This window comes from Hesperophylax consimilis, chromosome 27 (assembly GCF_061612785.1).
Source record: "Hesperophylax consimilis isolate HC1 chromosome 27, BYU_Hcon_1.0, whole genome shotgun sequence".
NCBI lineage: Eukaryota > Metazoa > Arthropoda > Insecta > Trichoptera > Limnephilidae > Hesperophylax > Hesperophylax consimilis.
The window spans coordinates 14,190,175-14,208,751 of NC_142862.1; the positions used below are offsets into that span (position 1 = coordinate 14,190,175).

The 18,577-nt window shown below is 33.6% G+C and overlaps 1 protein-coding gene across 2 annotated transcripts in view; it reads left to right on the forward strand.

The window, feature by feature from the left end:
- Lasp (LIM and SH3 domain protein Lasp) overlaps nucleotides 1-18,577 on the forward strand; it is a 73,478-nt gene that overhangs the window by 36,583 nt on the left and 18,318 nt on the right. For both annotated transcript variants that reach the window (XM_089648154.1, XM_089648155.1), the window contains exons 2-4: nucleotides 7,442-7,536; nucleotides 13,484-13,616; nucleotides 14,675-14,810. In XM_089648154.1, coding sequence (XP_089504280.1) covers nucleotides 7,442-7,536; nucleotides 13,484-13,616; nucleotides 14,675-14,810 — 364 coding nt within the window. The remainder of the gene's footprint in view (nucleotides 1-7,441; nucleotides 7,537-13,483; nucleotides 13,617-14,674; nucleotides 14,811-18,577) is intronic.

Here is an 18,577-nt window from a genome sequence, read left to right on the forward strand (position 1 = left end):
ACGTGGGGTAACCGTGCGCAATTTTTACATTGGGATTTTTGTATTAAAAAGCTTAAGGTATTTTACTCAATTTTTTTGTTTATTAATATGATCGATTATTAAGGCATCTCAAACAACCATAAAAACCTCATATGGTTCATAAATCAAACAGTTATATAAAAAAGTTTACATGCATGTCGATTGCGTACACTTACCCCGTGTGCGGGGTAAGTATACGCATACCGTAGGGTAAGTGTTCGCACCGCGAAGAGTTACCCCCCATTGCGATTATCACACTTAAATTGCCCCTTATCGTAGTCTGTACAGTTCTCATGCCACCATGCTTTACACACAATACATTCTATCTAATCTTCTGTTGGTGGATCTCGATATTTCTCCTTGCATTGTGGGCAAAAATAGTCCTTAGAAGCCTGTTTTTGTGCTCTCTTTAAACAGTTATGCACGCTGGAATCTCCCGCCTTACGCTTTGTGGTGATTCTTTGTGGTGTGACTTTCTTGAAAAGAGGTGGTCGTCCAATTTTCATGGTTTTAAGTATTGATTTTTGGACAATTTTTGCATCTGCATCTCTCTGCTTCTGCTGAAGTTTCTTTTTATAGGGACTTGAGGTAATTATTTCAGACTTGCAAGAATTTTTCAGTTTACGTAAAACCGCCGAACTTGAACAACGTTAAACCCAATAGCTCTCGTAATACTTGTGGGAGTAGTCTGTCTTAAAGCTAAAACAGAGTTACGTTTTAGAAATCCATACACCCAATCCTTGCCAGCCGTTTTTGTAATGTTGTCAAATCTGTTCTCGATATTGTTGATTTCAGCATACTCGTAAACAATTTTTCTCATTGTCTGCATATTCAGGCCGTAGAACATTTCGTCAGTTTTTTTACAATGATCAACGATTTCGGCCTGAAAATAAATAAATAATTTTCAGATCAATAGTTTCAGAAAAAAATGACATTTGCACGATAAATTGAGTACCTATTTATCTAAAAATCCTCTTTATCTGGTGTAAATGTCGGACGATATCTCCCCATTGAAGTTGCTATTAATTTTAGTTTTAGGCGTTTACGCAGAGTGGCTTCACTGATCCCAACAATATCTGCAGCAGCCCGCTGACTCTCCCCCTCTTTCACAAGCCTTTTTGCAGTTTCAATCTGCTCTTGAGTGCAAACTGACCTCTCTGGATGCTTTCTCACGTACACACGCGGCATATTTCACTGTAAAAATATAACGAGAGTTGAAATATTATGCTATAAAATCAATTTTATCTATCGGGGTAAGTGTTCGCACTCACCCAACTGCGAACGCTTACCCCAGCACACTTACCCCATCACACCAAAATTAAATTAACTTTAAAAATCAGATTAGTGGTTATCTTTATTAGAATTATCACTTTGCACCCATCTAACTAACAATATTTCACTAAAAATTATCATAGACCACGTCGCTCTGACACAGCTGGTTACACAATAGCACACATCGGTAACTGAGATGAAAAATTTAAGAAAAGCACAAAAAAAAGTAATTTTCCTACCAGTTTTTATTGACAAATCAGCATCCACTGTACACATTTCCCTCTTTGGCGCGATCCAGAAGGCTACTGAATTAAGGAACCCGCGAGCGCTTAACAGGCACAATCTTGTCGGAAACATCACTGCGAACACTTACACTCCGCGTACGGTTACCCCACGTGACTCTAATTGTTGTGAGGCTGAAGTTAGTGGGAAAGAGGAAGGTGGTGAAATACCTGGCTTTTCAGATCTGGTCACGAAACCCGTTTAAAACCATTTCAAGCAACATGTCTTTTCTGAATGATGGTCTTTTACCAAGGCGATACTATTTCAATTGAATTTCCTGATTTATAACAACATTAAAAAATTCCCTAAAATTGAACACCCCTGCCACAATGATATCTGGCACGCTACGTTTACGGATCGCGTTTATTTTGTTTATGGGCAGACGCTCGGGCCGCTGCTGCCAGCTTCCATAATTGCATATGGCATATGGTGCCCCTCTCTCTCTCTCACTCTGGTCTCGGCGTCGGCATGGCAACGTATCCAACACGTAACCAACCGGTGACCATTCCACGTAGATTCCGCATAATGCACGTAAGGTTTCTTTTATTTTCATTTTATTTTATTTTATTTAGGAAACAAACAGTCATTTATATATTTGGCATAAACAGCAATTATTAACAATATTATACCAATATTGTTCTAGTCGTTGATTCAATATTTGCATCTATACAATATATTTATAAATGACAAATAAATATAAAGAATAAACTTTATCAGGAATTACAAAATGTTATAAGAATAATTAAACAGTTCGTAGTAATACAGTTTTCGCATGAAAAAACAATAAAATACACTAAGATGATATGATTATTTCACAAAATAAAAAAAATAAGTTATAAGTTTAGTAAGGTTTATTTATTTTTTTATTATCAATATAAAGTTATTTTACACGTTTTTTTCGATGTCTGTCTCACTAGGATAAACCTGTGTCGAGACAGACGTATAATACATAAATTAATGTTTATTTTAGTTGCATTTTATATGTTCTAAAGTTACAGTTGAAAATGTCTACATCTCTAAAGGCATTGTGAGTTTTACAGATACGTCCTATTAAAGAGTTTTGCGCATATTAGGCTTTACAGTGTGGTGTTCTAAATAAGTCGTTCGATCTGGTGTTGTGTTCAGGACAACGAAATGAAATCTTTTCTAGCAGATATGATGAATCAACAAGACTTCACGATTTTGTATAAGAATAGGGCATCAGAAATTTTTCTGCGTTTATATAAAGCGGTAGGGTCAAACCGATGATCGCTAAAGCGATACGATAGGTGTTTAATAAATTTGGATTGGATATTTTCAATACAATCAATGTATGTTTGATATTGAGGATACCAAATGACTGAGGCAAACTCGAGTTGTGACCTTACATATGACATATATAGCAGAATTAGTGTGTGTGCTATAGTGAAATCCCAATTGTTTGTAAGCTTTTTCTAAAATATGTTCAATATGGTCCTTAAATAACATTTTAGAATCTAGCAGTACTCCAAGATCTCTGATTGATTCTACTCGTTGTAGTGGTATATGGTTTAATTTGTAAGTATAATTAATCGACTGTTTATAACAGCGATATATCATTTGAACCGATTATTTTTCGTAATCACAAAATTATATTTTATGTGATACAACTATTTTATTATGTTTTTATAATTAAAACTTTATTTTCAAACCTTTTTGCGGCAGAGTGGCAAGTTCTTTGGCTCCGGGTCGTGGGTTCGAAATCCGGAGTGTGCAACTATGAAATACATGTTTTAATGCTTTGTGTAATTGTGTAGTTTTTGCGAATTTCTCAATCGCAAAAACTCGATTTTACTTCGGAATTTTTTATTTTGGAATATTTACACGGAAATAACGTACTGCTATAAAATTGATAATTTATCAGAAATCAAATTATTCGTTTACCTGTTAAAAACGGGATTGCAGGCCTTTAACGAATGAATTGACAGGTTTACTAATAAACTGTCGGTAAAGCTAGAATATGTTATTAGGGTGTTGGAATACGTGTCCATAAAAAAATTATATTGTCACTGTCATGATATTTATTAGGAAAAGGACACCTGCAAGAACACGTGTTCCGATATATTCTGAATAGACTAATATTTTATTAGGAAATGGATTGCAATCACGTTTTAACAGGATTTCAACATATCAGCCATACTCATTTTTCTCCGTGTATTTTCATCCCAAATGGCACACAATTTGGAAAATCTCAGAAAATTTAATTTTAATTTTAGTTATAGCGCAGACTCGTCGAAATTCACGGGATTGTCTTAATTCTTAACAAATCAGTTCCAATTTTGAAAATATTCTGTTAAAATATTATCAATCAGTTTGAATTTTGAAAATGTATCTTAAATTCGAAGAAAATCCGAATTCCAGAGTTACGCAGGACACACACATCCGAAATTAGTATTTTTTAAATACAATATATTGTAACCTTCATAACTTTTCAGAATATCTGGTAAAATTATTAATAAAATCGGAGAAGATGTAGACATGTTTTACTTGTGTATCGTATAAATATATCGGTATTTCTGAATTCACGATAATAACCGGTAGTTAACTTTATTTTATATTTTTTACCATCAGCGACATATCGAAGCTAATATTTTATAGCAACTGATGTTCCGTATCACTTCTTTCAGGGCCATAAATCAAAACCACATAAAATACATTAAACAACAGTTTTAGCTTTTTACACGGTGAAAACTTTTAATACATTACGAATATATCGGAACACGTGTTCACACACCTGCGTTTGCCCTGTTTATATATAAAGACGAAATCCGAAAAAAAAACAGATTTTTATGAACACGTTTTCGGATTATGAATAATTTGAAGAGATTCTTAACAAATTATTAATATTTTATATCAGTAAGATTTCTCGGTGTATATTTTTTTTAAGAAGAAGCTACAAGCCAAAAATGTGTATATTCTTGGTATACCTTAAATCGTAGGTAATATGCATTAAAATCGCTTGACAAACGGAGTCTAGAAATGTTCGATTTCAAGCACAAATTTGGTTTTTATTTAATTTGTAAATAATTTTATAAGAAAGCAAAAAAGTTAATCAAGTGAAACTGTCACAGATATTCTTAGCTATAATACCGTATTTTTTAAAGTTGTTTCCTTTACGCGTTCATACATTTCTATTGAAAAAATAGTTTTTAGTAGTTTACATTTATATTTTTTTTAAATAAAACACTGTGACCTTCCCAACATCTTTCATTTCGTGCCTCCTCACCAGATCCCCAAATATGTTTTTGAATCATTCCTAGTTTTACTCACCATCCGATCATAACATAACTAACAAACATGATAGTATAAACATTATTCTAAATAGAAATTACGCAAATTAAAGCACACGGCCCTATCTTGGTGTGGGGGCTGCATGGCACGATGGGTATTTATATAAATATGTATTTAAAAAATAAACTATGTTTGCTTTGCGTAACTAAATTACTGAATGGTGTGACCTATTTATTATAACTGAGGCGCTCTGCTGTTCCTGTCAACCAAATGCTTTTTTTTTTTTGTTATTTGTTTTTTGGGGTATTATGCCGTGTTGCGCTAACTCCTTCTTTGGCCAACGTTTCGGACAGCATTGCAGTGTCCATCATCAGGGCAGATGTGTTATTTGAGGTTGTGTTAAAATGTGAGCTTATGTATGAGGTTGTGATACCGTGTTGCCAGCTCCAACCCTCTGAGCTAATACGTATCATTTTATTTTTTTTATTTTTTTTCAATGTTGTCCGAAACGTTGGCTAAAGAAGGAGTTAGCGCAACACGGCATAATACCCCAAAAACAAATAACAAAAATACTTTTGGCCGTGAAAATCTTAAATCATATTTCAAATGCTTTTTGTTTGTTTTACTCGTACGAAGGCCCCGTAAAAATGTCATCGGAAACCAAAGTTTAATTTACAAGAATCACTGGTTGAAGTAAGTCAAGTCCCTTAACACCCTGTACATTCTTCATTTTCGTATTTTTAGTTTTGAAAAATAAAACAAAAAAGATTCGTTGGATACTACCTACATAGCGGAATAATTGTGGTTTTTTTTAATTTCTCAGCGAAAACCAGGAATATTGTAAAAAAATAAATATGTAATTTTATTCAAAATTAAAATAATGCTGCCCAAAGAGGAGTAAAAACACGTTTATAAGATTCTCACAAACACAATTATATTTATTCATATATAAAAATATTAATTATGTCTTTTCTTCGATGAAGGCAAACTTATTTTGTGGAACCATTTTAGTAATATTTAAAGAAAATATTTTTCTTTATTACTATTACGAACATTAAGAAATTATAACATTATACATGGCTCTAATAATGAAATAGATATTTTTAATGACCAATTTAAAAACTAAAAAAAAAACGTATTACCTTTAATCATAGCTGATATTGTGATGAAGCCCTTTATTTAAAGAGAAGTAACATTGTACCTACTTAATCAGTGTCTCACCAGTACAGGTGTGACAATAACAAATCGTTTATGAACATATTTGTATTTAACTTTTACCCATTCTTATTTGCCATTTACTTCTGCATATATAGCTTATTCATTTTGTTACTATTTTTGTTATTATTATGTATTTAAACATCCATTTATGTAAATTTTTGTGCACCATGCCTGTTTTATGTACTTAAATAAATAAATAAAATTATTAAAAATAATTACATTGTACCAACCCATTCCCAAGGGCCTTAAAAACGTGCGTTGACTTTACCTATACAAGTAGTATCCCCTTGTTGTTATTGCTGGGTATTAAGGCTTAACTCTGGGGAGGGGAGGGAGATGAGGAAGGTTGTGAAGTACCTGGCTGTTCAGATCTAACACTTATCATTATATTTACCTTATATTGACCTCAACAAGTAAAATTACTCAACCAAGTCAGCGATTCAAAATTTAGCGACTTTTCAATACCCCAAGGCACGGTTTTGGGACCATTGTTATTTATAATATATGTCAATGATATATTCAATATTTCCAAATATGGAGACATTGTCTCTTACGCTGACGATACAGTCCTACTACTAAAAGCAAACACCTGGCCTGAATTAAATAACATGGCAAATACAGATATCAATGAACTAAAATTATGGTTTGATGAAAACCTGTTGACTTTAAATTCTAAAAAAACTTATTATTTACCGTTTTTCATTAAAAAACAAGAAACACCTAAAGAAATAAACATAATTATCCACTCTGTGAAAAATACAGAAAACCACAAATGCAATATGTTATGTACAAACATAGAAAGCAAGACCGATATTAAGTACCTAGGCATAACAATAGACCAGCGTTTAAAATGGTCCCCATATATAAACATTCTGAACAACAGAATAAGGAAACTAACATATTATATTTAGATGTTTAAGAGATATTTTAAACGAAAAATTACTTAGAACCACATACTTCGCTTTCTGTCAATCAATAAATTATACAATACGGCATTATAGGCTGGGGCGGTACATATAAAAATCAAACACAAACAATTTACATATCACAAAAACTAATAATAAAAACCATATTAAAAAAAACCCTATTCGTCCGAACTTTTATTTAAACAATTTAAGGTCAGAAAATTAAGTGCATTATACTTCTACCATTCAACATTACAAATTTATAAAAACAATATTCAAAATAACATAACATGAACTGAATCATATCGAATATAAACCAATATAACAACACCCCCCCATTCACACAATCCCTGCTTATTTATGGGGGTACATCAAATACTTATATTATATTATATTATGTAATTAATAACTGTTTTATATTGTGTAATGTAATTCGTGTATCTTTTTTTACTAATAAAAAAAAAATGCGACCAACAAAGTATCTATTATTGTTTCAGATATGGCACAAAGGGTGTTTCAAGTGTCAAGAATGCAGTATGACACTAAACATGAGGACCTACAAGGGCTATGGGAAGCTGCCTTACTGCGAGGCGTGAGTACCTTTTTTCATTCTTATTGCTGTGGACAATCTGATATCTCTCAGTATCAACCTGCTTCACCCTGGACCACCATTCAGAATTATTGAAACTTTTCTTGAAATGGCTTTAGCCGTGTTTGGTGGCCAGATCTCGATAGCCAGGTACTTCCCAACCTTCATCTTGTAGATGTACAGTTTCTCGCTTGTACTTTGAGTTGACACTGTGTATAAGCGATTCCTTGATACCCTTTACGATTTTTCACCATTATGAATGTAATCTGGACTCTTTTTATGAACACCACACAAGGGCCAGTGGGACTATGGCATCCCTATTTTTTGGGGCTGAAGGGAGTAGGAAGGAGACGGTGAAGAAAAGTGAAAGAGAATAAATACCTATTCAGATCTGCTCAATTAACACGAATAGAGCCATTTGTAGCAATTTTTGTTGTTTGTTTTTGGGGTGTTATGCCGTGTTGCGCTAACTCCTTCTTTAGCCGACGTTTCGGACAGCGTTGCAGTGTCCATCATCAGGGCAGATCCGGTAGATCCGAAGATGTGTAAATTTTGGTTGTCGAGTTTGTGCTTATTTATTTGTGGCCTGGGCCCGTCCAAGTGCGAAATGCCAACGGAAGTGGCGACATCTTGTGGCGAATTCTGAAAGCACAGTATTTATGATAGCCTGGGGCCCATCCAAGTGCGAAATGCCAACGGAAGTGGCGCCATCTTGTGGTGAATTCTAGAATTAGAAAACTAAAGAAATTTTAGGTTTATGAATATGCTACATAAATTCACACTTTAAGTATTTTTTGTTTTTCCAATTTTTTTACATCATAATAAAAGCAGGTATAAGTACATTTTTTTAAAATACATGTAAAGGTAATATGTTCTAATTAGTGGTAATAATACCTCCCTAGCAGTGGCGGCCGGTGGTCAAAATATGTGGGGGTTCACCGGATTACAACATTAAGTCATAAAATAAATTAAATAAAGGTACGTACCTATTTATAAAGAAGTTCTATTCTATGCTCCTTTTGTTTAGCGAAGACCTCTATCAATGCTTAACACTGATAGTGCGTTCAGTCTGTCCTGGCTCAACGTGTTTAAAAAAGATTTTATTCTTTTTAACGTTGAGAAACATCTTTAGCTTTCAACTGAGGTCATTCCAAAGGTCATGAATGGTGCACAAAAGTTTTAGTAATTTCACAGTCTCGGGAAAGTCTTCTAATAAACAAGTACTATAAAAAAATTGTAAAATTGATAAAGCGCCGTTAGCTTTTGAAAAATCGTCGCGGGCGTAAATTGCACAGAGTTCACTTTTACTTAACTTTATTTAGGAAGTCATACGTTTTAAGCGTCACATTGAAATCATGTTCTGGGAAATTTGACCTGTATCGATTTTTATTAAATAGCTCATTATGATGTTTAACTTAGGCACGGTAGCCTGAATCCAATTGCATTCTGATGTCAACTTTTCCTAAAACCTTTAAGCTCAAAACTTTTTGTAAATGTAAATGACAAGAATTATGTTTTTTGATTTTTTCAGAAAGGTGAGTTACATCAGTAACACCGCTGATTGTCCAAACTGAATCAACATCGTAAATTCAACACGTAAAACAAAATAAACTATTCAATTGATCACATGCACAGAGCTACGAAGCTTTGTTATACATTGTTTTGTTAAATGATCGAGTAAACTTCTTCGATCCAGATTTTCACTCTTGTTTTATTATCAGTTCAGGTTTTAGGTGGACCGGCATTTTTAATTTCAATTTGTAATATATATATATTTTTTTGTAATATCTGCATTAACTGTAAAGCGCCCCTGAGGTTATATCTCACAAAAGCGGCGCTATACAAATCATCCAATAAATAAATAAAATATAGGCCAGTTGCACAACAACAGAACTTTAATAGAACGCTCACAGAACTTGAAAATTAACTTTGAAATTTGAAAAATTGTTCAAATTCTGTGAAACAATCCGTCCTTAATTTTTTTATTTTTTTTTTATTCATAAAATATATTTGAATACAGTTTTTTTTACATGCTTTTCGACTACCACACTAGACACATGTCCGTATTATGGTAGTCGAAATATGTTCTCTTGTTTTTTGTTTTTGTTTTTAACAGTATTCGAATTTTAGTTTTAAACAATCTGTGTATGATATATATATATAGTCCCACTGGTTCCAGGTACTTGAGTATACTGTGCGACATTCAAATAAATACCCATATATACAAGCGGGGAACTGATGAATCTACATCACATAGAGAATTACACTTTTCTTCCTTTTTCATCACACTTTCTTATGCATATTTATTTGAATCACGGATGCACCCCCAAATTTTAGCAGTTCCAAACTATAAGTAGCCTGGGTTAAAAAAAACAAGGTTTTAATCATAATCCATCCACATAAAAAAAAAACAAGATGAGCCCTTCACTAAATATTAACCCATCGGCTTACTAATTTTTATTTGTGACACCTATCCATACTTGAGAAGGATTATCACTTTGCAGTATTGCACCCCATATTTCCCCAAATTAAACACTTTTTATGCTTTTACATAGATTATAATTTTATTGTGAACTACAGGGTTTTCCAATAAGAGGTGTTATTTTGATATTCAATCGTAAAAGATCAATTGTTTCGTTGCTTGTCGCGCCGTCTTGTTGAAAGTAAACATTGTCCAGATCAATACCATCCAATTCCGGCCATAAAAAATCATTAATCATCTCTCGATAGCGCAATCCATTCACCGTAACTGTTGCTCCAGCCTCATTTTCGAAAAAGTAAAGTCCAATGACTCCGCCGGACCATAAACCGCACCAAACAGTCACACGTTGAGGATAGAGAGGCTTTTCAACAATAACTCTTGGGTTTTCTGAGCCCCAGATGCGACAATTTTGCTTGTTGACGAAGCCACCGAGGTGGAAATGGGCCTCATCACTCAAGATGATTTGCATTTGATTCAATCAAGTGAATTTCAATAATTTCTATGCGTTGTTGAAGCGTGTATCGTTTCATTTTTATTAATGGCGTAGTTTCTACTTGTCAAATGTCAAAAAATGACAGCTTCAAAAGTAACATCTACCGAAATAGCGGGCTATTCAAAATAACACCTCTTATTGGAAAACCCTATATCTTATGTGGGGGAAAGTTTTAGTCGCCCCAATGGGGCGGGCAATATGCTGATGCGAAAAAAGTGCAGCCCCCCAATCTTGGCGGCAAGTATGCCGATGGGTTAAGTCCTACCCACATCCTGTTTTAATAAGTATTTTTTTTGTTTATTTTTATGTACTTTGCCCATCCTTTCGGAGTCACAGGGTAAAGGTAAGTTAGTCGTTCAAATGTTTATTATAGAATTTTTGCTTACGTATTTATTGTTTGCATATATTATTTAATTTGTTTATATTATTTAATTTGTATACGCCCAGCTTTCTGGTAGCCTTGAGTCCAAAGATATTAGAAGAACGAGATATGCTATGTTGGCCGCCGGACCGTAGGCGGAGTACTACCTAATTAGGGTACTTTGAATACTATCGGGACGTGTACGCACAGAAATCTGTTCTATGTATTAGTGCGGATACCTTAGCGTAAGCAAAGGTGTGCAGTAGTATTGGTGAACAAAACCGGCGACACTGGGCAAAACAATTCCACACAGTATGAACTGCTCATAGCACATCTCGTTCTTCTAATATCTTTGCTTGAGTCACATGTTCAAAACCTGGTGAAGAGGAAATAAATTTCAGTAGCTGCTAACCCTGTACAAATCTCAAGTACTCCCAACAATTGAATTTGGGAGCCACCTCTGGGCAGGAGCCCCACAATACTTGGTGAACCATCCTATCCTCATAGTCTTCATCCATATCTTTTGTTATGTGAATAACACATTAGCTATATTATAACTGTCCAGAGCCAGTGGGACTGTGGCATTCTAAAATGAGTTGGGAAATTAGAAGGTTCGGAAGTACCTGGCTATTCAGATCTGGTCACCAAACACAGCTAAAGCCATTTCAAGCTATTCTTCTCCCGCCCCTCGTCTTTTGTCTTCTTCTCTCCCAGCCATTACGTTTTAATCTTTAAATTGGTTCATTGACGTAAGCTAATTCTGAAAATATTTTAATTTATTTTTTCATGATGAAATGCATTCGCATTTGTGAATAAAGTTATTGTTTTGACCCTTAAAAAAAAGGTTTTTTTATGTGATTACTGCACGAAAGTTCCAATTATTGCTCCCAACCGTCTTCAGCCAGTGTCTGCATCCACAACTGGGGGTATGTTGTGAGACTAAAGGTGTTGGGGAAGGTAGGAGATGGGAAGAACCTGGTTACTCTGAAATGGTCACCAAAAAGAGCTAAAGCCATTTCAAGCAATGTTTTAATTCAGAATGGTGCTCTTTCACCAGAGCAATTCTGAGAGTATGTTACTTATTGGCACTAGCGGGAGTAGTTACCTAATATTTCATTTATATTATTTTTACAGCTATGTATTTTTTTCAAATAACTTGTTCCAAATATTTCCATTGTGAAAACGTGTTTCCTTTGAAGTTATTAAATTACGTTGTTTTGTTGTTTAATTTGTAATAACACATACATACTTCAATACCGAGAAATAATATTGACTAACTGTGTCTAATTTTAAATTACTAAGAAATATTTGCAAGTGCAGTTATCCGCTGAATTAGAAGTGATGTCACGGTGCTACGGTTTCATCCGTTACTATCCGAATATTTAACAGTATTAATAAGCTATCTGCTGCATCCTTTATGTTAAATTATTATTGATTACTTGTCAAATCTGTTTACACTCTTGTTTGTAAAACTGATTGACAAAATATAGTCAATATTTTTAAAAGTATAATAAATTAAATAGAAATCGGCGTTTCGTTTTAGTAAATTTTTCGATGATCACGATAGTTAGTGATAATTATTATTTATTACTACAATCGGTCAAACGTGGGCAGATCTGAACCTGAATTTGTTTAAAACCTTTTAAGAAGCTAATGAAACTGATTATCAGTTCAAAAAAGTTTTTGAATATATGATAATTTTTGGTCAATTTCACTCAAAGTGAGATAAAATTTTTGTTATTTGTTTTTGGGGTGTTAAGCCGTGTTGCTCTAACTCCTTTTTTAGCCAACGTTTCGGACAGCATTGCAGTGTCCATCATCAGGGCAGATGTGTTGCCTGATGATGGACACTGCAATGCTGTCCGAAACGTTGGCTAAAGAAGGAGTTAGCGCAACATGGCATAACACCCCAAAAACAAATAACAAAAATACTTTTGGCCGTGAAACTCTTAAATCATATTTGAGATAAAATTGTCCTTACTTTCGGCACTGAGACACGCCCACGACACCCTTCTATCCGTGCATCTCTTCAGTGTCATATTGTAAATATTCAGTGTGCTTAATCTATATAAATATAAGACAATGTCCGTTTGTGTGTGGCTTATTGACTCGAAAACTATTAAACCAATTTTGCTGAAAATTTCAAACTTTGTTCTTATTACTGCCAGATGTGTTTAGAGAGAGGTTTGAGTGATAGAAGAAGTCGGGGATGCCCGAGGAAGACTTAATGCACTATCTCTGCACTGGAATGAGATACCTAGTCGAATTAAAGTCAATATAATGTTAACAATATGGTGTACAGTAGTGTATGGTAGAAAAAATCGGGGACACCCAGAAGACATGGCACAATCAAATTAAATAAATATTTATGTCTGGTAAAATGTGGTGTATGTGCAAGTGAAACATATGCTCAAAAAAGTAAACTTTTGAATTCTTTACAATAAATATCTCCACCTTAAAAGAATTCACAACTCCGAGCAATACGCGGGTAAGCGTCAGTTAGTCAACATGATATAAACAGTGTATAAACCTTGTATTATATTTGAACTTTGCCAAAAATTGTAAAAAAATTATCAGTAATTTAAAATTAATGATAATGTTTTGCATTTTGCAGACACATACCGAAGGTGAAGCCCACCACAATGGCAGACACCCCCGAACTGAAGAGGATAGCGGAGAACAGCAAGCTGCAGTCCAACGTCAAATACCACGCAGATTTTGAAAAGTCAAAAGGGAAATTCACACAGGTTCGTCCGCTACAATTCAATCTTTAACCCATCCCATCAAAGTTATTTTCATTCAAACTGACCGCAGCACTGCCGTGTTGCTACGACAATGTTGCAAAATCACTTATTTGATTCCGTTCATAGAGAACTTATCCACCCACATTCACAGATTTTTTAAATATACTTTCCTTTTAATTCGATAATTTTTAGCAGAATATCCATTTAATTCGAAAATATCACAGCTAGACGGGTTTGTTGAAAATTGCCCCTTTTTTGGTTAGCATGGTTTTTTCATAACACGGCAGAGCAACTAGATTAATTTTTTTGTGAACTTGTCTTGAATTTTTTAATGTAGTAAAATTGGCGTAATTTTTTTTTGTTTTTTTATTTATTTAATAGAAATTTATTTTTAAAAAATACCTTAAGATGGCAATGCATTCTACTATTTGCCTAATAATAAACATTTTGTCGAGAGGCATAAATTATGGTGGGCCGGAGGGAAGGTCTTCTAAGATGGCAGTCCTCAATTGTGGTCACGGTGAAGTTAACGGTTTCAAATCCCGACGTGCGCAAGTATATTTTGTTTGATTAATTTGTGTTATTTCACAATTTATTCAATTAACATAATATACAGTATATTTGCGGCACGTTCCAGAGTGGAAGATACTCTCAGTATCACCCTCGTTTAAGACCACCATTCAGAATTGAAACGTCGCTTGAAATGGCCTTAGCCATGTTTGGTGACCATATCTGAACTACCAGGTACTTCCTCATCTCCTTCGCCTCCCTACTACCCTTAGCCTCACAACATACCCAATTGGGGATGCCATAGTCTCACTGGCTCCAGAAGTTGGGAGAAGTTGGGACTCTCATGTGGTATAAAAAAAAATTTAATCAGCCCTACATATTTTTAGCAACAGAAAACATTTTTTTTGAATTCATATAAACTATTGACGAAAATCTAAAAAGCAGAATGAAGCACAAAATGGTATAAAATATAATATACCCAAAAGTCTATGACGATAATACTTTTTTCTGTGAAAATCTTAAATCATAACCATAGACAATAATCATTTCAGGTGGCAGATGACCCCGAGACGCTTCGTATCAAGGCCAACTCGAAGATCATCAGCAATGTGGCTTACCACGGCACGCTGGAGACCAAGGCAGCCATGGAGCGCCAGCGGACCATCAACGACAACGGCGAAGTAGTCGGTATGTCACGTTTCTAGGACGTCCATGACTAGGACGTAAAGGGTTAACATTCTAATTAATGACGGGGTTATGATGACATGTCTAATAATTTACGAAAAAAAATTTGTATTTTGAAGCGCTACGTAAACACAATCGGCATTAAGTTTGAATGTTAATGGTTCGATTCCAATTGCAACTCTAATATTAATAAGACCTTGTAGTCTGTAAGTACTTTACAAAAACCTTTTTTTATATTTTATCTTTCAAATTATTTTGAACAATTTTTCCCTTAAAATTTTTTCTTAAACATGCTTTACAATGTTTTATAAGGTTGTTTGTAAGGTTAAACTATTTTCATTGGTTTTTCCTTTGATTTTGTGTATTTTGGGTCCGGGAGTTCTTAAATTGACTGTTGTTAGATGAAACTTTTTTGAATTTGCTGTTGTGTTGTTTCGGTAAAATTAAAATTCAATGAAATTTCTATAAAAATTCCATTACCTACAAAATAAATTTGTATGAAAAATTCAATTTTGTTCTCAAGTAAAATTAATTTTACTGTGGTTAAGAATCCCGTCATTGTAACTTCACAAAATTTTACCATTTTTATTGTTTTTTATCCAGGACTTGTACAGTTCTAAATTATTCTTCAAAAATATGTGTAAATGAATGTTTTAAGCTTTTGTGATGTGGTTTAAAAAAATTCATATTTGTGGATTTGATGACTAATTTTTTTAGCGCTGTATAGGTAATTATTTGATTTATGTTCGATGAATTTTTGGCAGCGGCTTTTCTGGTATTGGAACCATAACATTTTGTATAAGATACGATTTCAACAAGTGGTTTACTGTAATCTTCCCCCAGAAATGTATATTTAATACAAAATTTCCGATAAATTATCTTGAGTGTATAACGGTACATATATAAGTGTATCTACTCCAACCGATATCAATTGATAAATTGACAGCAAATTTATCAATGTTTACCCTGATTATTTGGCTATCTCCCCTCTGCTCATTCATTCATTGCACTTTTCCAGTCACGTTAGTCAAATTATTTTTTAAGATTACATGCGTAACTATTTAGCATTCGAGCTACCTTCCGGAATATAAGCATATATAAGCATTCGGGCCACCTTACTGAATACAAGCATAACTATTTAGCATTCGGGCCACCTTCAGGAATACATACAAGCATAACTATTTAGCACTCGACCTACTTTCTCGTGAGATTAAAAGTATAACTGTTTGGCACTCAGCCTACCTTCTTTTAGGATTGCAAGCAAAACTATTTAGCACTCGGATCTATCTTTTTAAGGATTACAAGTATGTATATCTATTTAGCGCTCAGTCTGCCTTTTTAAGGATTATAAGCATAATTATTTAGCATTCGGGCTACCTTCTTTAAGGAGTGCAAGCGCAACTCAGATTTTGTTATCGTTTTTCACTTAATTTTCTTAATCAATCCATGTTTTACAACATGCTGCTAAATATTTGCATTATAGTTGATTGAAAACAGCGCAATCACAATTATTATGAGTTTCGATCGATAACAAAACAGTTTAATAACCAATAATATTGGAAATATTATCCAAATAAGAACATCTTGACATTGATATTATTATGGCAGGTTTTAATTAATTTATTTATTTACGTAATAATTTCAAATCAGAGCTCAAGCATAATCAAAAGATACCGCCGAATTCAATAAATAGCATAAATTTTATGACAGACCTTTGACAAATTGATAATAAGTCGGTAGTATTATGTATTATCAGCCGTGTACTGAAATAACTTTATTTTCCTTAACTGTGCACCACTCACTGCTAGGTGTTCGACAATGGTCATTCTGTACAAACTCCGTCACTGTCAGGTTCGGCTAACTTCGCAATCATTTATTCATGAAACCTCTATCTATCGTTTTTGAAGGAAAAAAATAATTGAAACCACGCATTTAGCTACGAAATATGGTTTTTCATGTTCATTTTTTGAAAAACGATCTTTGAGCAAAATATTTAGTACGAAAACTCCATGCTTTAAACGATGAGTGTGTAAAATACAATGTAGAGGAACGATCGATGCAATCTATTTTTATGAGTTTTGAATTTTTGAAATTAATTCCAGACTCAAAGAAATAAACGACAAATGCGTGAAAACGATTATTCAGGGAATGATCTTTCCAGAATTCACTGTAAATAGGTGTATTTTTGACGTCTACATGTTTATACTTCGATTTATACTTTATTTACGATTTATACATTATACTTCGAGAGCTCTATGGTAAATTTTCTGGAAGTCGTCAAAGTTTAGGTTCTTTGGCTATAAATTAGTTCGGCATTCGAGGCCCTAATTATTACAGAACAAATTCACCGCCCAATAGGTTAAAATTAAAACTAAAATAAATTTTAACAAATAATTATAATCAATAATTAGTCGCCTGAAATATCAATACTAATTGAAAATATCTCCCGAGTAAAAATAAATGCCCCCAACGGGAATTGAACCCGTACCTTCTGATGTCCGGTCAGGTGCTCTGAACCACTGAGCTATGTTGGCTTAGTTCCAACCCGCCAAATAATTCAATATGTACTAGTACCTCAATCAACAATTACTTATTATATTTTTTTTATATAAGTGGTGATCCCATAGTTCCACTGGATCCTAGCAATTAGAACTCTTGTGCTGTATCAAAACAAAAATTGGTCACGCTTCAACGTAAAGATAGTCATCAAATCCACATGTTTTTATGTCCCTGGTTATTGTCAGGTTTTCCTATTTCGTCATCGGGGTATGGTGAACCATGGTTGGGTTTAAATGTTTTAAAAGCACTTACAACCCAGGTTTTTGTTCCTTACAACTCAAATGGTTCAACATTGGTTTTAACTATTTTACAAATGTTATTTCACAAATCTAACTGGTTGCATGTTGCTCGGATGAATATGTCATTAATAAAAATTTCAATGAGACTTTACCTGGAAGAAAATAAAAATATCCAGTTAAAATCATAACAAAGTTGGTTAAAAAAGATTTTTACATTTCGTTTAATTCCGTAAAAATTATAAATCTACTTGTTTTTGGTTACTCTATACAACAAAGACTTGCAATGCAATATTCTTGGATTTTGTTACTCTCCGTTAAATAAATGCAATTTTATTTATTAAATATGTACAGGTTTTAAGACATTACAGCCCTTGTAAAGCTTGCTCTACAGAAAACTAAACATTTCGTAAAATGGTTAACACAATTGGCTTTGTGCTTGGAGGTTGCGGGTTCAATTCCCGTTGCATAGTAAAAATATTTATCTCCATGTGTTATCTGAGCCTGTAAAACGCTTGTGTTGAGATGGCAGTTTACAGGATGTTTGTTAGCTGGGTTTTTGCACAATATTATGAAAATGACATATAAAATTATAATAATGATTTTTAATTACTTTACAGATCAATTAAGTAAAACATTATAGTTTTTTTGTTGTTATTAAATTGGGCAGCAATAACGGCATGTGCAAGTTTTTTCTGGATTCACTGTACAATGTTTACAAATAATAATATTATGTTTGTGTTTTTTCTACGCTTTTTTGGCAAATATCATTCCATTTTCATATCAAACAAATTCATTGTAATTTTGACATAGTGTATGATATCTCATCCATTTTGATAACATAATCCTTTTTTTGGCCGAAAGATAAAATAATCAGATTTACGGATAGTATATATTAGTATATTATTTTACTACGATGTTAAACATACTTTCTCCCTTGAAAATACCAAATACAAGCTAAAACGAATCAGAAGG